Consider the following 24547-nt stretch of genomic DNA (forward strand, 5'->3'; position numbering starts at 1 on the left):
CCCATTTTTCCAATAATGTGAATAGGCATGTTGTAAGAAAGATAGTTGAACTATAACTTTTTCTCCCTAAGGGATGGTGTGAGTTTGACCTTTTGAATTCCCTGATTGAAAATAGGATAAAGCAAATATTTGGTCATCATAAGCATTTAAAAAAATCCTCTCTTCTTTTTAATCTCTGAATTACTTGCTTTAACTGAATAGTGTTTGTGTAGGTTCATAGGGAAAGGTGGGGAGGGGAGCTAGAGAGGAAGTGAATCAGTACTCAGAATACGGAACAGGACTGGCTTCAGGAATTACTGATAATCCATTCAGTAACGCTGGTTTTCTAAGTCTCTGGCAAAAGATGCCAAAGACATTTGAAGATAAAATTAAACTTTATTGTTGGCTACACTTAACTTAATCGTCTCGCTGCTTCTTCCTAGCCCACGACCGAAGAGTTACTCAGACAACCAAAGCTGAATTCAGGTGAGACCGGTACAACTCAGCAGACTGTATCTGATTCCCATTTGACAGAACTCCAGGAAAAAATCCAGCAAACAGAGGCCACCAACAAGGTATTGGAGATCACAGGGTTTCTTGAGAATGTGACTGGCTCTAGCTGGGTCTGCGTTAACCTCTCTGAGTAGGACCTGGGAGATGGGTACTGTGTATGCCTGGTGCTCTGTGGAATATATTCTTAGAAGTGTAGTTCTTTCCTGTATCTCTCATCAAGATTTTAGCCTGTTCTGCACAGATCGGAATTTCTGGTGCCTTTTAGGTCTGAAATTAAAACTTGAGTGCAGTTTTCAACTGTATAAGGCACTGAGACAGGAGGTTCATGCTTTTGATTTTGGTTTAACTTCTTACCCCTTTATAGCCCATGGATTTTAACATCTGCTTAGAAGAAAATTCCCACAATTTGGGATGCTGTGCTCCTGGCTTTGTGTACCCTTGTTGTGTCCTGTCCTGTAGTAGATAGCAGAAGCTCCTTGGTCTTTGTGTAAAAGATCCACAGTGACTCACGTGGACAAGTACCCCCAGTATGGCTGCCATCATAGAGAAAGCACAGTGCATGAGAATTGAAGCAACTGAGTATTAAAAGAAGTATTTCACATTTCCTGCTACTTTCTCTTGCTGATTGACTTAGGACTTTAATGGTTATGCTATGTGGGGAAAAATTAATAAGGTAATATTCCCTAAGAAATCCTTTAAACCTAGATTTGAGGAAGGACTTCATGGTTGCATTTGAGGTTAAAAGAAATCATTGACCTACCAAACTGTTTTTCTTTGCTGAATTCAGATTCTTCAAGAAAAACTGAATGAAATGAGCTGTGAACTAAAGTCCGCTCAGGAGTCGTCTCAGAAGCAAGATGGTACAATTCAAAACCTCAAGGAAACTCTGAAAAGCAGGGAAAATGAGGTAAAATGTTTGGCAGTCAAGGACCCATGAGGAAACAATTTTTTCCCATCGAAGTAGACAAGTATTCTATAATTTGTTGAATCGGATATTGTCAGACTAACATCTTAGCCTAGGGAAACTGTGGTGTCATCTAAATTGGAATTTTGGAATAGTCCTGCTACTAAACCCTGTACAGGCGAGATAACGGAATTTATATGTAGCTTGCTAACATTTTGGGTACTCCCTGTCTTTGTTTTCAGACCGAGGAGCTGTACCAGGTGATCGAAGGTCAAAACGACACAATGGTAAAGCTTCGAGAAATGCTGCACCAGAGTCAGCTTGGACAGCTTCGTGTATGTGAGGGTCACCTGGGACAGGAGGCATCACTTGAGGATGTGCCGCTCTCAGCCACAGTCTTGAACTTGTTGTTCTTCTCGGCTGCTCAGTGCTTGCCCTCCTTGTGATGATGATTTTCACTCTCTTTTCAGAACTCAGAGGGGACTTCGCCAGCTCAGCAACAGGTGGCTCTGCTTGATCTTCAGAGCGCTTTACTCTGCAGCCAACTTGAAATACAGAAGCTCCAGAGGGTGGTACGACAAAAAGAACGGCAGCTGGCTGATGCCAGGCGACGTGTGCAATTTGTAGAGGCTGCAGCACAGGAGAGAGAACAGCAGAAAGAGGCTTCTTGGAAACATAACCAAGTAAATCATGAATCATTTTGTGGCACTGTGTAAATGCAGACTTTGCCCTGGTAATAACTTTTTATAAGGATAGCTTGTGTTGAACCCTTGAGTCACTTAACGTAATCTAAGTAATTCAGCTCAACATTTGTTGCCCTTATACCATGTGCCAGGTATTGGGCTGTGTTCTGGAAATACAGGGGTGAATATCACAGGCTCTTTCCTCTTAAGTTACTTGTAATATAGTATGAAAGACAGTCACGTAAACAGTATTTCAATGTGGTAAATACTGTAGAAGAGGCATATAGGGGTCCTGTAGGAATATATACAAGGGGCCGGGGAAGGGAATCAGGGAAAGCTTCACAAAGGAGGAGATATCTGAGATTATTCTTGAAGGGTGGGTAAGAGTCAGCAAGACAGAAAAGTGGGAAGAACAACCAAGTCAGAGGAATGGCGTGCACAATTAGTCATGTATGTTTTTTTAAATAAAACACATAATTCTTAAATGGTTTCTTTATCTTGTTAGCTTAGAGCAAATGCCATCTTTTTTTTTTTTTTTTAAGATTTAAAAGGATAGGTAGGAATGTTGTATCCTTGAGCTTACTGTAAAGTAAAGGATCCAGGTTTATGGTAGAACAGAGTCCCACTTAGTACTTATATAGATGTATCATTTTTAAGCCAAAAATAAGTATGGAACTATAATATCAAAGTTACATCCTACCCCCGTCCACGGTTCCCATGATTTCCCACATCATATTTGACTCACGTGTAGTAGTATCTCTATAGTAATTTTAAGAATGGCACTTTTTGCTACTTTATTTTTTGTTCTCTGTGCTTTGAAAGTTTTAAGGCCTCCATATCTAATGACCATGTGAAAAGTTTAGATCGTTTGAAAAGGGAATCTATTTAATTCAGGAATTGCGAAAAGCCTTGCAGCAGCTGCAAGGAGAATTGCAGAGTAAGGGCCAACAGCTTCATACCCTGGAGGCTGAAAAATGCAATGAGATTCACACCCAAGAGCAACACCTTCAGCACCTCAACCACAGTCTGAGTCACAAAGAGCAGCTGCTTCAGGTGAGTCCACAGAAGGATTTCAAGTAAAACTGGGTTCCTAGAGCCCGGGAATTTATGTTCGTGTCATCTCAAAACATTAGTCCACCTGTGTTGAGTACCTGCTACACGTAGAACATTAAGAGGTGGGAATCAGGAGGATTCAGAAGAAATAGAAAGTACAATCCGTGAACCAAGATGCTAACCAGCAAGTGTAGGAAACAAGAAATATAGACCCGAAACACTTAAGCAATAAATATTCAGCAAATAGTTATTAAGCACCTCTGTGAGTTAGATACTAGGCTAGGTATGAGGAAGATGAAGAGAAGATATGTCCACTGCTCCCACTGAAGACCTCTGTATAGAAATTTCCAGAGTTACATAGATGATAAAATGAAAGTTATAGGAAAAAATGGAGCACTAAAGAAGAGACTGATCAGTTCTACCACCTACTCTAAGCTTTAGTCACACTGGATCCCTTGTATTTCGCTGAGCATATGATTTTTTCATGGTATACATATGTTGTGCCAGGTTTTTTCTCTGCTAGAGATACCCCACAGCCTCTTGGGAAACTCCGAGTCCTTTAAGGCTCAGAGCAAATGTAACCTCTTTTGTGAGAACTTTAGTGACACCTTCAGGCAGAGTTAGGCAATGCAGCCCGTGTTCCCCTAGTAGCTTGCTACATGCGTATATGTATACACCTGCGTCTATGTGATGCAGAATAGTTGACATTTGTATGTCTGTCATCTCTGCTAAACTGTGTTCCCCTTGAGAGTGATCACATTTTGTTTTTTATCCCGAATCACTAACAAATTCCTTGACAAAGTGTGGAAATTCAGTTAATACTGAATAAATGAATAAAGGAAAATATTTTCTGGTCTCATTAGGAATTTCGGGAACTCCTGCAGTATCGAAATAACTCGGACAAAACCCTTGAAGCAAATGAAATGTTGCTTGAGAAACTTCGGCAAAGAATACAAGATAGAGATGTTGCTCTAGAGGTATGTACCATAATTTTGCTCATGATGTTGTGGATTATTTCATCCACAGGGGGACTTTAGAAATGTATTTACTTAATTTGCTGCTTTTGGGAGTTGGTTGTCCATTCCTTTATATTTGGAATCTTACTGAATAAGAGTGATCAGAATAGTGACTCTTGCGGAGCTTTGGGATGCTGACTTTGCTTGCAGCGGGCTATAGACGAAAAGTTCTCCAGTCTAGAAGAAAAAGAAAAAGAACTGCGTCAACTTTGTCTTGCCGTGAGAGAGCGAGATCATGACTTAGAGAGATTGCGTGGTATCCTCTCCTCCAATGAAGCTACCATGCAGGTAAGAGCAAAATCTGTCATGACTTGGTATCCCTCTCCCACTTGGATTCTAAACCTGAAACGTATCCCTCTCCCACTTGGATTCTAAACCTGAAACATCACCCCTTCCATCATTTTCTGAAAACCAGGATATTTGCTTTATTAAAAAAAAAAAAATACAAAAGCAAACAAAAATAGCAGTCATTAGCTCTGTCATTATACATAAGGGAGTGAGAAGTTTTAGCACTTCTACTGTGAACTTTGTAGGAGAGGGCAGTGAATATGGATTTTTATACATAGTTCTAATTTATTTCTAATCCTTGCTAATATTTATATACTTTTATATAAACATTGCTCAGATGCAGCTATTATATTGTATTTTTCTCATTAATATTATGTACATGTCCATGTACAGCCACAATCAGAACACTTGTTTCTCTTATTAATATTTACTCTGGGCTATTTTTGTATATTTATTTTAGAGCTTAAATATCTAACCATCTGACACTTCTTGAAGTTCTTCACTTCCTCCAAAGTACTTCATTTAACACCTACATTATATTTATCTCTCTACAAACTAGATGAGAGTTTCTAAAAACAAAAAATAGACTAGCATTGTTAGATTAGATACTACGATTTTTCCTTTTGCAAAAGAAATTGATAGATAACTTAGGAGATAATGTAAAGGTGGATCAAGTTTCCTGTTTATGCTGAGGAGTGTAGGGTGGCCCTTTGACATAACGGCTGCTTTCTTTGTGACTGTAGTGTATGGAGAGTCTCCTGAGGGCCAAAGGCCTGGAAGTGGAACAGTTGTCTGCCAGCTGTCAAAACCTCCAATGGCTGAGAGAAGAAATGGAAACAAAATTTAGCCATTGGCAGAAGGAGCAAGAAAGTATCATTCAGCAGCTACAGACATCTCTGCATGACAGGAACAAAGAAGTGGAGGCAAGAATTTAGTTAACTTAAGGGCAGTTGGTTTAGTGATGACATAATCTCAGTCTTGCATTAGGACTCTTGAGGTCTGAGAGTCCGGTGACCCAAGTCTTTAATTCCATCCTGTCTCTGGGCAGGTCACTGGCTTTCACTGGGACTTTTTTTTCCTATACCTATAAACTCAAGGGGACAATTATCTTTCTCAAAGAAGTTATGTGAGAATTAATGAGATCTAAAAAATGTACCTACAGTACAATAGCTAAACTTTGTTATGGTGCTCATGCTGCGTCAGGCATGTTTTTAAGAGCTTAATGGATGTCAATTCCTTGAATCCTCACAAATCTATGAGGTACATACTATTATTCCTCTTTTACAGACAAGGAAACAGACTTCTGAAGTGAAGCACCTTGTCCAAAGTGACGTAACTAATAAGCGGCAGAGCCAGTGTGCACCCCAGGCGATCTGGCTCCACAGTTTTAACCCCCATGTATTACCTCCAGTGTAGAACTAGGAGCTGTATCACCGTGCTAATAGATACAGTGCTTGTTATTTTTTTCAGCTTATCATTTCGTGTTCCCCCTATAAAGTCAAACGGGAGTAGATAAATGAGATAAATGAACCAAGTGCCCATTTATCCACACCTAACATTATTATGTGCCCTGAGCATTATAGGGAAAGGACTTATTTTAGAAAACAATATGTAAGTTGCCATTCTAAGTATTTTTTTCTCTATTGTTAGTGTTCATTCACTGAGCATGTATTGACAGTCTTTTATATGCCCGGCCTATGCTGGATCTGCAGGAACAAAAATGAATAAAACATCATACTTGCTCTCTCTTCTACGATAGATTCTTTTAAGCCCTTTGATATACAGTAGATGGAATTCTTTCCTCCAAAACTTACACTGTCTCTCCTGTATTAGGATCTTAGTGCAACATTGCTCTGCAAACTTGGACCAGGACAGAGTGAGATAGCTGAGGAGCTGTGCCAGCGTCTACAGCGAAAGGAAAGGATGCTGCAGGACCTTCTAAGTGATCGAAACAAACAAGCGGTGGAATATGAAATGGAGATTCAGGGCCTGCTTCAGTCCATGAGCAGCAGGGAGCAGGAGAGCCAAGTAAGGACTAATGCCCAGTGCAGAAGAGTATCACTTAGTGCGTTTATAGTCCGCACTATAGGAAGCATTAGAACTTTATAACGTGTAAAATTTATGTCATTTTACAGTCCATTCTGTTAGTTCTTTTCCTTCAGCCTATTAACTAGACTGCAGTTTTACATCAGTCATCAGAATATGAAATATTTCCAGAACACTTTGCATTTGGAGGGTACCTAAATAATACATGTCCCCACTCATTAAATTCATTATGTATATTTTCTTTTCCTTAACGTTCTGATACTTTTGACAGAAAGGAATATAGGGTTCTGGAGTGTTTTGATTTTGATTCTAAATTATCAAGACTTGAGTGATATTTTGTTTCTAGCCAGGGTATGGGAAAACTTATACTTTACATATTTTCTCTTAATTCATGTAAAATCTGGTTATTTTAAGAGAGAAAAAAAAGATTGTGTTTTTTCAAAGGCCATGATGAGAATAAACAATCTCATAGTAATATGGCATATAGTAATTTCAAAATAATGGTACACAAATATTTCAAAAGTAAATTCTTAACTTACCCTCATTTTCACGTATCTTTCTCCTAAAGGCTAGAGAAAGTCTAGTATAGTTGACTTGTGCTGCATTTCAGGGACCGGTCACTCAGAATTCTCCCTAGTCAGTTCTCAGAGGGAACTAGATTCTTATCATTTACCTATGTTATTTGACAATAATATTCTCTAATGCTTCCTTATATTATGGGATGTTTATATTCCACTCATCCAATTCTTAGGCCCACTGAAGTAAATACACATTTTGTTAGAAACATGCTGCCATGTGCTGCGGAAATTGCTTCTAGAGTAGACCTAACAAAATCATTGTGAATTATTTAAGTCTTTGGCAAGAGGCTAACAAGTCTTTGAGTTTTCTTTTTCACCCCTTTGTAATTTGAAAGAATTAGCCTTATAACACTTAATATACCGCTGGTAGTAAAATAATGGAATCTAGGAGATGCCTGAAATTACAAAAGATTTTCAACTCAAGAAAAAGTGTGATGACTGTATGCTTCTAGATCTGCTTCTCGAATTTTATATGCAGAAAAATCCCTTAAAAACGTAGCCTCAAGAATTTGCATTTCTTACAAACTTCCAGACGATGGTGATGCTGCTGGGCCCTGAACCACACTTGGAGGAGAAGTGCTAAAAACAGCGCTGCTAGAAAAAGAGTACCAAGCCAGATAGACCGTATATACGGCACAAGATATCTTGTGTATCATTCACTCTGTTTCTTCCCATAATTTCACAGAGATTTTTATTAAGGCAAATTAATAATGTACTGTTACCTCTAAGACGGTTATGTACAAGTCCCTAAAGAGTCTGAATTTTACGTACTAAAACTGGAAGGTTATTCTTTTATTTCCCTTAGAAGTCATGACAAGAGCTCAGCTTCTTATTTAAAATAGTAGTAATTCTCCCAGAGATAGTCGATGCTATAATATAGCTAATATGTTCATCATCTTATACCCTCTTTTAGTCTTAGTTTATTATTTCTAGATTTTCCGATTAAATGCAGACTTTCTTTGTGGTAATGGTCACAAAAAAACATTCTAAATTTTTTCCTTATTGTACCATCAGGTGTCTTAGAAAACTGTGGGATTTGAAATGAGATAAACTGGGTTTGGTGATTTTGAGGTTCAGATTCTCCTGATCATGTGGTCTGATAAAAACGTTTTCTGTGTAATTGATTCATTCAATAAATAGGTCTCGAGTACCTATGAATTGAGTGCCTACTATGTGCCAGACATTGTTCTGGGTGCTTGGGATTCAGCACTGAACAAAACATAGTACTTGCCCTTAGAAAACTTACATCCAGTTGGGGCAGGGCGGGGGGGCAGGGGGAGAGAGAGAGAGAGACAATACATAGATATATTGATTACTGGTAAGTGCATTGTAAAAAAAAATTTAGCATGACGGGGGAATTGGGAGTAGAGATGAGATTGCTGTTTTAGATAGGAAACGCAGACTAGGCCAATCTGATAAAGTTGACATTTGGCAAAGACCTTAAGGGAGTGTACCAAACAAATGTTTGGGCAAAGACCACTCAGGCCAAAGGCACGTGAGTAAAGAAAGACATATGTTACCCAATTCAAACCAGAATATTAATACCTTAGCCTGATAGTTCTAGCGGAACAAGTTTAGATTATTTTATCTGTAATAGATGTGTTATATTCCATTTTTCCAATATTGTGCCTATGAGAGACTTTCTTTCCACTCATTGACTATGGTTTTTCCTATAAAATAAAAGCAAGGAAACTATTTCTTAGGGCCCCACTGGCTTTTCTTAAATGGTTGGCTTTTAACAATGACATCAGAACACAAATTTTTTTTTTATTAGAATATCTCTCTAATGTTATGTGTGATTTCCTTACTAGGCTGCTGCAGAAAAGATGGTACAGGCCCTAATGGAAAGCAATTCAGAATTACAGGCCCTGCGCCAGTATTTAGGAGGGAAAGATTTCATGATGTCCCAGGCACTCATCTCTAACCAACCAGCTGAAGTTACCTCCGTCAGTCCCCATCTTGGAGAGCAAACTGATCAAGTAAGAACCATAGACTTGTATAGATGTTTATGCCAACTGCATTTTCTTTTTATATCTGAGGCATAAGTATGATAATTTTAATATCAAGTTGTGCGAGAATGTTCCAAGTCCTTTTCATTGTGATCATGGTTCCTGTATCTTCCTAAATCCCCTGACTCTTCCAATTTTTAGGGTTCAGTGCCTATACCCTCCAGAGATGATAGCACTTCACTGACTGACAAAGGGGATACTAGCATACCCAGGTCTGCGTTAGGTAAGTATCAAATTTCATTTCATTTAGGAACCTCTGTTTTTCCTTCCTGTAGCTCTCTGTTAATAGGTTTGGCCAAGACTCTCTCTTCCTACCATAATGGAAAAAATAAGTTTGGATTCCACCGAAAGTCTGAAGACATGTGTCTTCTAGGGAGAACTGCCCTTGCCTTATTTTGAATTAAAAGTATTGCTCTGACTACATGATTTGGCTCAGAGAAACTGCATCCTAATTCTCTTTTTCAGTTAGCTTTGCAGGGATTCAGGAATGCGGGAGGCAGTGTTTCAGACCTGCACAGCAGGACCACGGGGCTGAGGCTGTCTCCTGGGTATCTTAAGCAGGCTGAGGCTGCTCACTGTAAATTGGCATAACCCACATTACAGTGTTGGCAGGGGTAGGCAGTGCCAAGCTCCCCTCCATCCAAGGGATGGTTGTAGGCCTTGAACTCCCTAAAAACAACTGAGCAAAACTCAAATGGGTGCCTTGGAGTCTCTGACTTTCACAGACCAAAAGGTTGGGATCTAGGGAAGCATCAAAGAAACTATTATCCAGTGAGTTCCAAAAATAGGGGCTCACCATGGTTAGTGGCTTGGTGATTATAGTGCTATGATAAGAAATGTTGTGGACTTGGAGAATTAACTTACGATTTTTTTAATGATTTTAAGAATGTATAAACTTTGTGTTATAGTGTAGGATATTATGGAATTCATAGATGAGTTGTGCAAGTAGTCATTTTTTAGTGGGAAACTATGCTAGTTAAAGAGTAAAGGATGCTGGATTTGTTTAATTTACTCCGTATTTACCTTTTTTTAAAAGCATCTTTCCCCAATTTTTTATTTTGCAAATTTCAAGCCTATAGAAAAGTGGCAAAAATAGTACAATGAATACCCATATACAGTTTTATTAAGATTCACCAGTTGTTAACATTTTGCTACTTTTGCATTATTTCTTGCATGCACACACACAGCTATAATGGTTTTTTTCTGAACCATTTAAAAATTACTCACAGACATCATTGACACTTTATCCCTAAATACTTCATTATGTACTTCCTAAGAACAAGGGCACTCTCTTCCATAACTACAATATAATTATCACGCTCAGGAAATTTAGCTTTAATATAGTCCTAGTATCTAATGTATAGTCTATATTCAGAGTTCCCATTGTCCCAAGAATATTCTTTTTTTTTTTTTTTTAAATAGACTTTATTTATTTATTTATTTATGACTGTGTTGAGTCTTCGTTTCTGTGCGAGGGCTTTCTCTAGTTGCGGCAAGTGGGGACCACTCTTCATCGCGGTGCGCGGGCCTCTCACCATCGCGGCCTCTCTTGTTGCGGAGCACAGGCTCCAGACGCGCAGGCTCAGTAATTGTGGCTCACGGGCCCAGTTGCTCCGTGGCATGTGGGATCTTCCCAGACCAGGGCTCGAACCCGTGTCCCCTGCATTGGCAGGCAGATTCTCAACCACTGCGCCACCAGGGAAGCCCCCAAGAATATTCTTGATAGCTGGTTGTTCTCCTCCCTCAGGGATCATGCATTGCACCTACTTGTCATGGTTCTTTAGTCTCTTTTAATCTAGAACAGTTTTCTAGCCTTTTTTGTCTTTTTCTGACATTGGCTTTTTTTTTCAATTGAAGTATAGTTGATTTACAATGTTGTGTTAATTTCTGATGTACAGCAAATTGACTCAGTTTGTTATATATATATATTCTTTACCATATTCTTTTACATTATGGATTATTACAGGATATTGAATATAGTTCCCTGTGCTGTACAGTGGGACCTTGTTGTTTATCCCTTCTATATATAATAGTTTGCATCTGCTAACCCTAACCTCCCAATCCAACCCTCGCCCCCGCCCCCCCTTGACAACCACAAGTCTGTTCTCTGACATTGGCATTTTTTAAAACTCTGGGCCAGCTAATGGCCCTCAATTTGTCTCTGATTGTTTCCTCATGGTTAGATTCAAGTTAAACATCTTTGGCAAGAATACTACATGGATGATGTCTTTCTCAGTGCATCACATCAGAAGCACATGGTATCAGTTTGTGTTATGCTCAGTGATAATAAGTTTAGTTGTTTGGTTAAGGTTGTACCTGCCAGATGTCTCCACTCTAAAGGCTCATTTTCCCCTTTGTAATTAATAAGTGATCTGCCAGCACATGCCTTGAGATGTTGATAGTTCTGCTTTCCCACAGTCATTCACCCAGTGGTTTTTAGCATCATTTGAGCTTGTTTGAACTCACTATTTGGTAGTTTAAAAAAGAGCTTTTCTATTTGTAAAATTCCTTCTTTGTTTAGTAGTGTGTATTCTTTTATAAAGAAGAGATGCCCTTTCCCTATTCTTCCTACTCCGTTTGTTTATATCAGTATGGAGTAATGGGTTCTTTTTTTAAAAAAAATCATTTTATTATCCATTTCTGTCATTATTCCATTTGATAACCAAATTGTCCTGGATTTGGCCAATTGGAGCCCCTTCAAGCTGTTCCTCTGTCCTTTCAGTATTTCCCCATCTGTTTTTGAGCACTTCCATACTTTCTGGCACAATAAGATGTTCTGTGATTTTCTTTTACTTTGCCTACCTCCGCCCTGAAATTATCCATTACTTCAAGGAGCTCTCTGGTTCCTTTTAGTGGGTAATGGCATTTATATACTAATATCTGGACATAAGATATGTTCATAGCTACAGGTATGTCATTTGCTTCTAGGCCCTTTTAAGTGAACAGAGCTAAGAATGTTTATATGTATATGTGTGAGCGTGTGTGTGTGTGTGTGTGTGTGTGTGTGTGTGTGTGTATATATATCTCCATTTGATACTGATTCCTCTAATTCCAGTTAAACAATACAAGTTCTTTCTTTCCGTTATTTCGTATTTGTATCTGCCGTCTCCCAACATTGAGAAACCTGGTTACCTGTAACATCACTATATTTATACATTTGCACAGTACACAAAAATAGTTTCAGAATGGCTACATGAATACCACTATCAACAGTAAATCTATTAAATAATGTTTAAAATTTCTTTATAATTCTTTTTATCCTTAGAATATTTCCCACCAAGGGTGTAGAGTTAGAATACTGAGTTCAAAAATTATTTGGATTAATTTTTTTTATTATCTTCTGGGTGGTTATCTTATCAATTTGCTATTTAGTTTCATTTATTTATGTTAGTATTCAATGTTTGGCTTTTGCTTCCTCATTGTGGAACTAACTTTACACGTTAATAATAAAACATTAACGTGGTTCAAAGCTCAAAAATATAGAAAAGTGTACTCAGAAGTCCCATCTACTTCCCTGTCCTTTCTCTCCTATTTTTACTCATCCCCTGAAGACAACCAGTTTCATTTCTGAGGTATCCTTCCTGTGTTCCTTTTTGCAAAAATAAGCAGATTAATCCCATGTGTGTATGTGATGTGTATGTGTATGTTCTTATTTCCTCTTTTCCTAATATAATACATACTTCACTAGATGTATTCTTCTGTGCCCAGCTTGTTGTACTTAATATCTTGGATAGCACTTCATATCAGTTCATAAAGATATTCCTCATTCTTTTTTATGGCTATATATAGTACTTCACTGTGTGGATATACTATGCTTTATTCATACTTTTATAGGCTTGTAGGTTGATTGCAGTATTTTGCTATTACAAATAACGCTGCAAAGAACAACCTGTGCATATGTGTTTTGTTGTTGTTGGGTTGTATCTTAAATTCCTTAGAAACAAGGCAGCAAAGATCACATTATGTTGATACTGATTATAACTAGCATTATGTATTCATTTTTAGGAGACTTGGATACAGTTGTAGGGCTGGAAAAAGAACTGAGTAATGCCAAAGAGGAACTTGAGCTCATGGCTAAAAAAGAAAGAGAAAGTCGGGTGAGTTTTCTTGTTAAGCCTAATTTCTTAATTCCTGTTTTTTTCAAAATACTTCATATTTAAAAGAGTAAAATTCTCCAAGTATAATATCTGGGTCCAAATGCAAGTTGAGCCTTTTTTCTTTCTGGAGAAAAATAGAAATCCCTTTATATACACATTTCTCACCAAGATGCTCTTGTTATTTATAATGGGGATCATTAAAACTTTTTTTAAGTGCTGAAAAAACACAGCTTTCTCTGCCCATTGCTAACCGGAATAAAATAATTACAAAGGACTTGTGAAAAAATGAAATGCTATATAATTGCTGCTTAGAATTATGACATTAGATCCATGAAATTAGTTTTAGAAACATGGAACAAGAGAAATTTGAGAAGGACCCACGTTTTTTGAGTACTTGCTATATGCAGTGCACTGTACTGGATACTTAAATTAGCACTATTACTTACAGCTCTGCTAAGTAAGTCATATTGGCCCTATTTTATAGATGACGAAGCTGAAACACTGTTTTAAAACGTGGAGGTGGGGAAGAGTTATATGGCTATAAAATGCTAAAGCTAAGATTTAAACTCAAGTCTTTTGTGACTCAAAACACTTCCTAAGGGGCTTCCCTGGTGGCGCAGTGGTTGAGAATCTGCCTGCTAATGCAGGGGACACGGGTTCGAGCCCTGGTCTGGGAAGATCCCACATGCCACGGAGCAGCTGGGCCCGTGAGCCACAATTGCTGAGCCTGCGCGTCTGGAGCCTGTGCCCCGCGACGGGAGGGGCCGCGATAGAGAAAGGCCCGCGCACCGCGATGAAGAGCGGTCCCCGCACCGCGATGAAGAGTGGCCCCCGCTTGCCGCAACTGGAGAAAGCCCTCGCACGAACCGAAGACCCAACACAGTCAAAAATAAATAAATAAATAAATAAAATCAAGTAAAAAAAAACTTTAAAAAAAAAAAAAAAAAAAAAAAATGATCATAAAAAAAAAAAAAAAAAAAAAAAAAAAAAAAAAACACTTCCTAAGAAGTCATTTCCTGGAGCAGATAATTTTTCCCATTCATATGCTCTATTTCTAGCGATAGAGGTTTCATCAATTTTCTTAGAAGAGGCCTCTCAGCCTTACAGAATCCCTTCCACTTCTTCTTCCCTATACAGCTAGTTGTTTGTACTATGATGTAGGAGAAGCATTAGGGCCACAGTATAGAGTTATAGACTAAAACTGAAAGCCTTTATGTTACTATGGCCTCTATTTGAGAAGATCGGTCAGTGTCATGGGTTCCTAAATTAAGTTTAGCTGGCTAGTCTGCATAGCTCCTCAGTTTTGTTCTACCTCTTTGTCATAGTTACATCTATAATATAAAACCTGCATTCATATTTGTGATGAAATTATCTTATTGTACCTCTAATTTCTCTTTTCATTACCATATTTCTCCTTACAGAGTTATATGACTCAAGTTTTGAGGATATGAAATTGTGTGGCATTTTAAAAATACTAGTTTAAAAAATCCCCTAGTTCCCCTCCTCTTTTTTGGTTCTGCCCTAGCCATTATCATGTCAGATAATTTAGTTGCCACATGCTGTTCCTATTTATCTCACATATATTCAGTTAAGAGTAATGTTACTTTTGGTTTTGTCCTGTTTTCAGGATCATAAAATTATAATGACTATAAATAAATATTTTGAAGAAGAATATTTAAAAGAAAAAGATGGGTATTTTGAGTGAGTTATATTTAGCTCTATTGCTTACGTCTGTATGTTCTTAATCAACTACAACTTCTCAATTCAATGCTATGTATTTTCATTATCACATTTCCTCTCGTATTAGGTATTTACCAAAGCCATATGGATTTTCCCAGATTTTTCAACATTCCCCCTACTCCCTTGAGATAATAGTAGTGGTGGTAATAATAGTTATCATTCACTGATTGCCTGCTATGTGCCACACACTTTAATACATTTTCTCTATTCTCACATAACCCTGAAAAGTAGATATTATTCCCATTTTACAATTGAAGAATCTGAAGCTCAGTTTAAATTGCCTTGTTCAGGAGATTATGCCAAGATTTAAGACCCATGTCTATCTGACTGCAGACCTTTAGCATGCTGCAATAATGTTTTTTCTTCATGTTTTCATGTTTCTTCAATGGTGCAACTACCTCGATATAAAATGGCAGAGGTCTCTGACGAGGGCCTAATAAAGAGCACCCCTTTTTCCATACCCAAGATCTGAACAAAATGAGAAATGAAACAAAATAGTGGCAGATAGTTTGGTACTTTATCAACTGTATTACTGATAAAGTCTTACATAGAGAATGTAATGCAAGAACTAAGTGGGCCTGCTGGCCAATCCCCAGAATTAGGTAGACTTATCTGCCCAGACAGGCAACGCTGGGCCTCAGCAGACCATTCTGCATGGTGGGGAAGAGCTTGCCTTTGGAGAGCAGTGGCTTCCTACAGGCAGCTGTCTCCCAAGAAGAGGAAAGGTGGAACTAAGTCAAACTTGCTTGGTTTATTCTTCCCCTGTCTACTGTTAAGTCCCTTTGGCCTGCCTAGGGTTGAGTGAGTAAAGGGGTGGAGAGAGGTCAGGAGTTACAGTAACTGAGCTCCTTCAAAAAGGAAGGAAATATGAGGAGAAGCATTTCCTCCTAATATGCCACAGTAGCCCAGAATCATCAAGTACCTTTGTATAGTTATAAACCATCATAAGCCCACACAGTGATTCTATAAGCATTGATGGAATTAGAAGATACACAAGTAGGACTTCCCTGGTGGTGCAGTGGTTAAGAATCCATTTGCCAATGCAGGGGACACAGGTTCGAGCTCTGATCCAGGAAGATCCCACATGCCGCGGAGCAACTAAGCCCGTGCGCCACAACTACTGAGCCCTCATGCCACAACTACTGAAGCCCGCGCACCTAGAGCCCATGCTCCGCAACAAGAGAAGCCACCACAATGAGAAGCCTGCGCACCTTAGCAAAGAGTAGCCCCCGCTTGCCACAACTAGAGAAAGCCCGTGCACAGCAATGAAGACCCAACACAGCCAAAAATAAAATAAATAAGTAAATTTATTTAAAAAAAAAAGATACACAAGTAAAATTTTTATTGCTTATAACTTACGTTTTATATTACTTAAGGAAAAAGGTGCTGCTTCCTTTAGGAAGCTTGATTACACCTTAAACTAGCTATGTGTCATCCATCTTCACTTGTCACAACTACTTTTAAAAAATTATCTCAAAATATTTCCTTAAAATTTTTACTTACAAATAACTTGCCATTACCATGAAGCATATAAGACATAGCCTGGTGGCTCTGAGTCTACTTCCTTGAGTTTACATTCTGGATCTACCACTTACTGGCTCTGATTTTGAACAAGTTCCTTAATTTCTCTCAGCCTCAGTCACCTCATCTGTAAATTGAGGAGTAGAAGAGTAGTTATCCTGTAGGGTTGTTGGGAGGATTCACTCATTTTTTCATTCATCAGCTATATGGGTACCTTCTCTAAGCCAGGGCAAGCAGTGGGGATGAATAGGGAACAAAATCAACAAAGTCCCTGACCCTATGTAATTAATTCCTCCTGGGATTCAGACAACAAATAATATAATTACAGATTGTCATAAGCGATATGAGGGAAATAATAGAAAGGAACATGTATGGGACCATTTGAGATAGAGTGGCTAGAGAATGCTTCTCTGAGCAGATGCCGTGTAAGCTGGGACTCGAGGATGAGAAGGAGGCAACTTGGGAAGATATTTCAAGCAGAGGGAATAGTAGGTGCAAAGACTCTGAGTCAAGAGAAAGTCTGGTATTCCTAGAACAGGAAAAGTCCAGTGTGCCTAGAAAATCATGAATGAGGTAGAAATGGTTCATATTGAGGTTGAAAAAGTGGGCAGAAGCCAAGTCATTAGGTTTGTTAAAAGGATTAAATATATACAAAGTATTTTTTATAAGGCCTGGAACACAGTAATAAGCACCTAGTAAATGTTCGCAGCTGTGGAAATTATCATAATCGAATATTTGGCTGTCATTTTCTGGTGAGGAGAGACGAAAGATACAACATTGAACGTTTAGGGCCTACAGTGTTAACTTTTGGTAGGACTTCTTCATAGGTGGTGGTGTGTTCTTCCATCAGGAGGTGTGTAATGTTTGGTGATCTCTTGTGATATTGATGATCGATGCCTCTATTAATTCATTAAGGCTTGCAAAAATGGAGATATTCTGTCTTTTTTTAATCTTTTAGCTGAAATACTTAGGTAAAGAAAAACATCTATTCTTGCATCTGCTAATGGTAACCCATTTTTTAAAGTAGTATAATAAACTCATTAATTAAACAAATTTGGTATGTTTTGTAGTGCTAACAAAGATGGAGGACATCATTAAAACCACATTACAACTTCCCATGAAACACCCTTTCGTACTGCACAGTGCAGTTTATTGATCTGATCCAGTAGTGCACTATTCATGTTCTAGGTTCTATTTGCACTACTGGCTGATAGTGATAAGATATGGAAAAGCATTTGCTTCAGTGTTAAAATATAATTGTGCCACGTATTGTTTCCTCTACCCACTGACTTCAGGATTTCTTTCTCCACAGATGGAACTCTCTGCCCTCCAGTCCATGATGGCTGTGCAAGAGGAAGAGCTGCAGGTGCAGGCTGCTGATATGGAGTCCCTGACCAGGACAATACAGATTAAAGAAGACCTCATAAAGGTCTTTCAAAGCTTTTTAAAGACTATTGGAAATGATTACAGCTCAGAATACCTGTAGGGCACCTTCAGACAACACTTGGATACATTGAGTCTTCTTATGCACTGTTAGTTTGAGCCTCTTGATATTGCCGTATTCTCTCTGGTTTATGTCAGAGTTGCTAAGATTTCATAAAGAAGCTATTGTTACCGTCATACAGCTTATTAATATCCCACTTAAAGTACAGCAGACTATTTCAAGAGATTTGTTACTTTGTTCCTGTGCTGAATAGCGTTTTTATTACTTATTGGGTTGGCCAAAAAGTTCGTTTGGGTTTTTCCATAAGATCTTATGGAAAAACCCAAACTTTTGGGGCAACCCAATATTTTTATTGCTATACTTGTTTTTGACTTTTAGGACCTGCAAATGCAGCTGGTTGATCCTGAAGACATACCAGCTATGGAACGCCTGACCCAAGAAGTCTTACTTCTTCGGGAAAAAGTTGCTTCAGTAGAATCACAGGGTCAGGAAACTTCTGGAAACCGAAGACAACAAGTAAGTTATTGAATTACAAACCTCATTTTTTACCGTGAGATAAACAACGAACAAGCCGTCAATCTCAATTACTTATGAAGGTGTCCGTTGATGGAATTTCCTAGAAAATCTGTGCTCTAAAGTTCCCTGCCTTGGTCAGTAGCAGCCACAGATGCTCTTTTCTCACACGTGTAGTTCCTTTGTAACTGCTGTCCCATATGTGACCTCTCTTTAATGCCAAGCTTCTTAAAATGACTTGTTTGCCTCTACTCCTCCCTGTCTCCACTATCATCTCTCTCACTAACTACTCATGTCATTCCAAGCTAGCTTTTAACTCTACCAGTTCACTTAAATAGATCTCTGCGGTTATGCACTATCATAGCTCATCTTCTTTATAGCACTTACCGTAGCTCACAATGACATGTGTCTGTGACTCATGAATGTCTTTTCCCCCCGCTAGATAGTAAGCTTATCCTTAGAACAGAGTCTGGCACATAGAAGGTGCCCCATAAATGTTTATTGAATGAATGAAGAGCACTGGTAAGTCCTGTTGTATGTTTCCCTCTTGCCCTTCCTTGCTTTCTCTCCCACTCCTTCTTCTTGGCCTCTTTCCTGTCCTTCTGGCTTCGCTCTCCTCTTTCTTCTTCTTGCTCCCATATTTGAATTCTGCCTGATAGAGTTGTTGTTTTTTTTAATTAATTTATTTTATTTTATTTATCTTTGGCTGCATTGGGTTTTCGTTGCTGCGTGCGGGCTTTCTCTAGTTGTGGCGAGCGGAGGCTACTCTTTGTTGTGGTGCGCAGGCTTCTCATTGTGGTGGCTTCTCTTGTTGCGGAGCACGGGCTCTAGGTGCGCAGGCTTCAGTAGTTGTGATGCATGGGCTCAGGAGTTGTGGCCCGCGGGTTCTAGAGCGCAGGCTCAGTAGTTGTGGTGCACGGGCTTAGTTGCTCCACGGCATGTGGGATCTTCCTGGATCAGGGCTTGAACCCATGTCCGCTCCATTGGCAGGCGGTTTCTTAACCACTGCACCCACCAGAGAAGCCCCTGATAGAGTTTTGTTTTTTTTTTTTTTTTTAATTTAAATTGACCTGGACATTTCACTTGCAGGAATTTATGCTGCAGTTAGAGTGGCCCTTGGGTTCATGAGCACGAACAAGGATATGCAAGGTGTACTGTTTGTATCTGTCAAGGTTTTTTTTTTTTTTTTTAAATTATTTATTTATTTTATTTTTGGCTGTGTTGGGTCTTCGTTTCTGCGCGAGGGCTTTCTCTAGTTGCGGCGAGCGGGGGCCACTCTTCATCGCGGTGCGTGGGCCTCTCACTATCGCGGCCTCTCCTGTTGCAGAGCACAGGCTCCAGACGCGCAGGCTCAGTAGTTGTGGCTCATGGGCCTAGTTGCTCCGTGGCGTGTGGGATCTTCCCAGACCAGGGCTCGAACCCGTGTCCCCTGCATCGGCAGGCAGACTCTCAACCACTGCGCCACCAGGGAAGCCCCGTCCCTGATAGAGTTTTAAAGATAAAAATAGATAATATGGCATTGACTTGAAAACTGTAACATACTATATATAGAAAGGTTAAGTCAGTAATGAGATAGTGAGCTTTTTGAGTCATAGTTCATGCTAATACATTCTTTTGGTCTCTTTCTCAGGATTAACTGTGGCTTCATGTCTCTATTTGCATGTTGCTTCTATTCTTTTTCCCTCAGTTGCTGCTGATGCTAGAAGGACTGGTAGATGAACGGAGTCGGCTCAATGAGGCCTTACAAGCAGAGAGACAGCTCTATAGCAGTCTCGTGAAGTTCCATGCCCATCCAGAGAGGTAAGAGAGTGACTGCACTGTTTTTCCTTTTATTCCTCATTAAGTGCAGATGCTTACAGTATACAAAGAGGGAGAAAAAGAAAATCATAACTGGGACTACCCGACTTGTCACTAGTTGTAGAGATTGCTCTGAGCTTCAGTGTCTAAATCTTAAGTCAGGAATAGCATCCATTTCATGTAGCTATAGCAAAGATCAAATGAGGAGACGTGTCAGGTGTCTAAAATAATGCTTGCATATAGTAAGCACTCATTGTATGTTTCTTTCCTCTCTCTAATCCATGTCCTATTAAAGCCTGCTTCATTATAAGACTATAAAGGGCACTGATACTCATTGAATATAACTGAAGAAAATATAATTGTTGTTATGGCTAATATTACCCCAGGATTACTCATAGCCATCATGATGAATCTATTTTCCTGTACCTCTTGATTTTTGGTCATGTATATTATATCTTTCTGGTTCATTTTGTATTCCCTTAATTTTTTTTTCTTATTTTGCCTTCCCTCCTAGCCCCTTTCTCTCTTTCCTAATTTGTATTCTTTTACTATTCAGTTTTTTCTAATTTATTTTTGAGTTAAAAATTTTTTTTTTCTTTCTCCTTCAAGAAAATGAAGGCAGAGGAAAGGTAAAATAGGACCACTTGTGTTACTTTATAAAGAATCTCTGCATCTTTGTGAACTGGATTCCTTTTCAGAGCACTGTCAATTTTCGGTAACAAATGAGAAAAATATCTTCAGTAGCGACCCTACTTGGCTCAATATTGATTCAGTTTGCATTTAGTTTTTCCTGGGTTTTGGCTTTTCAGAAACTAATGCTTTTAGTTAAAAAATGAAATTTCTCTTAGTGGGCTATAGGGGTTTGAGATAAATATTAGGAACTATAATTTTATGTCAAATTGGCCCAGAATCTAGGATAAAGGGACAAACTTTACAGAAAGCAGGCCTTGCTAATCTACCAACATTGAACACAAGGGCCACAACAAAGACCACATTCATTTACTGTGTCCTAGAGAACAATTACTCCAGAAGTCTCATGGCTCAGAGTGACACTGATGGCTCTTTGTAAGCATCTGTTGACTCATTACATTGATGGCTAATCCGTTTTCCTTCCATGTATGGCATGTTTAATCAGCTCTGAGAGAGACCGAACTCTGCAGGTGGAACTAGAAGGGGCCCAGGTGATACGCAGTCGGCTAGAAGAAGTTCTTGGAAGAAGCCTGGAGCGCTTAAGCAGGCTGGAGACCCTGGCCGCCATTGGAGGTGGGGAACTGGAAAGTGTGCGAGTTCGTCACGAGCATGCCTTCTGAGCACTGGCGGGTCAGACTGCAGCCCGGGATGGAGACCCTTGTTTGCACTAACCAGAGAGCCTTGTCTGACTTTGGCAGAATTAAACAGTGACTTACTAATGATAGAACTGGTACAAGTAGCATCAACTACAAAGTGAAACTCACTTTAGTCTACCTGTATTTCACTGTACATAGCTGTCTCTAAGTTGAATGGTGGAGGTTACAAAGTATATTTGCGCACTATAAATCATTCCATTTTAGTTTTCCCACCTGTTTTCATTCTTTTCCCCAGCCCTTCCTTCTTTTCCCTCATCCCTTCTACAGGCCAATAAAGTTTATTCCTCCCCCACTTTCACAATCCATTTCCTATGTTCCACATCATGTCATAAATGCATGCGTGTGTATTATTTTTGCCATTCAATCAACTCCTGCTCTTTGAGTGAGAGCAATTTTTTAATCAAGTAAAAGTTTCAAGATAAGGGAGAGATAAGAGATTGAGAGTCTATAAGAATGACTTTGCAAAAGTGGTATAATCCTTATCAGAAGGTAACCAAAGCCAAGTTTTGCAATAATAGACTGAAAGTATTCGGAAGGCCAAGTTAAAGAGCAGAGGCAAAGACTGTTAAAGTGTTTATAGTAAACCTTTACATCTAATATTGTTTCATAGTTGATTATTGAATGATAGTGAAATTAGATTAGGTGCAGATTAAATTCCATTAAATTTTTTTTCTTTAAACTAAGGGTATTGTATCTAGTCAGAACACAACTTTAAGAAAGCTCCCAGGTCTTCCAGAGTCAGAATTCTCTATATAAAAAGATAATTTCAAATGTAATGTCCCCCTTTAAATTCAGTATTTCACCAAATAACTCATTATGACTAGAAGAGAATATTTCTTGCATATTTTTAATTTGGTAATGGCACTAGATGGAGTCCTGTATTTTTTACTTTTTAATGCTTTTGCATTTCTCCATATTACAATAAGTAATAGGCTTCTGGCTTTGATGTGTTTGAATAGTTTAGAAAGAAATGTCGCAGATCTTTCTAGGTTTTGGTCATCGTCTCAATGCTTTTTTATTTCAACATGACAGATGTAAGGAAGGGGGCCCTTGAGATTATACTTCTGGTATCTTAAATGTCAAGAGTATAAAAAGTAACCAAGGTTACTTTGGAGCCTTGCTAACCCATGAGGTTTGTTATTTCTGTTGGAATTAATTTCCTAGATTAGAAGCTGAGGTTTCAGTTTTTAAACATGGAATTTGGTGAATAGGAATTGAGGCTCTTTAGCCCCATAAATGTGACCGAGTACCCTTTCTAAACAAGGTGGAGCACAGTGGTTTTTCTTTTTTCCCTCCATTTTTTACATGACACTTTTATTTCTTTCACATTCATGTGTTGACATGGCTTGCTTACCTTATAAATTCTGTCAAGTTTCTGTAACCTTAGCCACGCCTGTAACAGATAGAGCATCTGTCACTCTAAAATGGACAGGGAAGAAAATATTCTACTGGAGAAACACCATGGAATTCTCTGATTAAGTATTGATAGTTTGTAAAAGATTGGTAGCCATAAGCTTTCCTCTTAATGGAAAGCTTTTCAGTTTTAATAGGCTTTGGGTGGTACAAGGATCATTTAAGAAAGGAAATTGGAAGTATAAGCAGAATCATCCATTTTTTCTTAGTCTTCCAATGTTTAGTGACCCTTTCCTGCACAAAGCTCTGTAACATTGTAGAAGTAAAGAGGAGGGTAATCGAGCTGTAGAAATATCACCCCGCCAAAGACTAGCCTGTCATATGATTACAAGGCATTTAAGAAATGCCTTTCCTTATTTTTACTAATAGACCAATGACACTTCCTAAGTTTCCTATTAAGATTCAAGCATGGGTGATATTTGGGTTCTAATGGCTCATAGTGATTACAGTAATTTATGTAAACTACTACTTCTGTTTCTGTCATTCTCCAACGAGAATAGGAATTTCCCTTGTTATCTTGAACAGTTGCTAAGTGTTAGAAATATTAAGGTAGTGGGGTGAATAATGAGAAACTCAACTTCCTACTGAACAATGAACAAAATATGTAGATTGGGAGAGAAAGTAAGTGAATTCTAGTCCTGATTTGGATCTTGAAAAGATAGAGTAACTTGTGCTATAGCTACTTACCTTTGATATTGGTCCTTGGGAAACATTTTAGAAAATTAGGTGATTTAGTGGTACAAGAGAAATTAAAAGTTTGGTCTTGATAATGTAGATGTGACTAAAATCTGGTACTGACTTTCTGGTCTGTATAGCTGGAATGAGGCTTGCAAACAGTGCTAACTGGAGAGAGCTTGCTGGTCTAACAATTTTGTGTGGTAATTTGGCATCTTATTAGAGAACATGATTCTAATGCATTTTGTTCTGTATCCCACAGATAGATGATGCTTTGGCCACATCATTCATATAATCATATTTAGCATGCTATAATATGATTCCATTCTCTCTTCAGGGGCACAGACATTTTCTTTTACTGAATTATTCTACTTTTGCCAGGGATTTTTCAACCTTAAAATAATTTTAGATAAAGTATTGTGTGCTTATAGAACCTTGTGCTTGAATAAAAAGCATGAAAGAAAATGAAATGAAATTCTCACTCAGGCTATGCTTAATTGGAAGAATAGAACTTAAATTGAGAAAAATGCATATTGATAGATTTGATCTTTCTCACATTTCCTTTTTGGTTGTAATGGTTGTAAGAGGTCAGGGTAGTTGAAGTCTATAGTTTTTAGAGCTAGAGAGTTGAAAAGGACCTCCAAGAAGATTTATTTAATGAGTGAAATGGAGTCCTTTTGACAGATATTTCCCGTAAACTCTTTTCTATTACAGGTTTAAACTATATCATTGAAGTCTGGTGATTGTTAGTGCCTAGTATAAATCGACATTTTTCTGGTGTTCTCTTTTTAGCTATTTAGCCAAGTTATAACTTTTTCTGAAAAGGCCTGATGGGACTATTTTAACATTGTCAACCTTTTACTTTGATGGGGTGTACTTCTATCCTTATTCCCCCCGACCCAACCCTCTCCCACACCCACCTCTCTACATTC

The 24547-nt window shown here is 38.6% G+C and overlaps 1 protein-coding gene across 24 annotated transcripts in view; it reads left to right on the forward strand.

Annotated features, from left to right (window-relative positions):
* Positions 1-24547, forward strand: part of PDE4DIP (phosphodiesterase 4D interacting protein) — a 214041-nt gene that overhangs the window by 129457 nt on the left and 60037 nt on the right. For all 24 annotated transcript variants that reach the window (XR_449910.2, XM_057553413.1, XM_057553435.1 and 21 more), the window contains 16 exons: positions 423-554; positions 1280-1399; positions 1639-1731; positions 1867-2079; positions 2974-3132; positions 3996-4109; positions 4299-4436; positions 5180-5359; positions 6270-6464; positions 8872-9039; positions 9211-9292; positions 13075-13166; positions 17740-17856; positions 18250-18387; positions 20072-20184; positions 21317-21444. Coding sequence is in view for 23 of the 24 variants with exons in the window: in XM_057553413.1 (XP_057409396.1) it covers positions 423-554; positions 1280-1399; positions 1639-1731; positions 1867-2079; positions 2974-3132; positions 3996-4109; positions 4299-4436; positions 5180-5359; positions 6270-6464; positions 8872-9039; positions 9211-9292; positions 13075-13166; positions 17740-17856; positions 18250-18387; positions 20072-20184; positions 21317-21444 (2182 nt within the window). In the remaining variant the exon portion in view is untranslated. The remainder of the gene's footprint in view (positions 1-422; positions 555-1279; positions 1400-1638; positions 1732-1866; positions 2080-2973; positions 3133-3995; positions 4110-4298; positions 4437-5179; positions 5360-6269; positions 6465-8871; positions 9040-9210; positions 9293-13074; positions 13167-17739; positions 17857-18249; positions 18388-20071; positions 20185-21316; positions 21445-24547) is intronic.

The sequence above is a fragment of the Balaenoptera acutorostrata genome, chromosome 1 (assembly GCF_949987535.1).
Source record: "Balaenoptera acutorostrata chromosome 1, mBalAcu1.1, whole genome shotgun sequence".
Lineage (NCBI taxonomy): Eukaryota > Metazoa > Chordata > Mammalia > Artiodactyla > Balaenopteridae > Balaenoptera > Balaenoptera acutorostrata.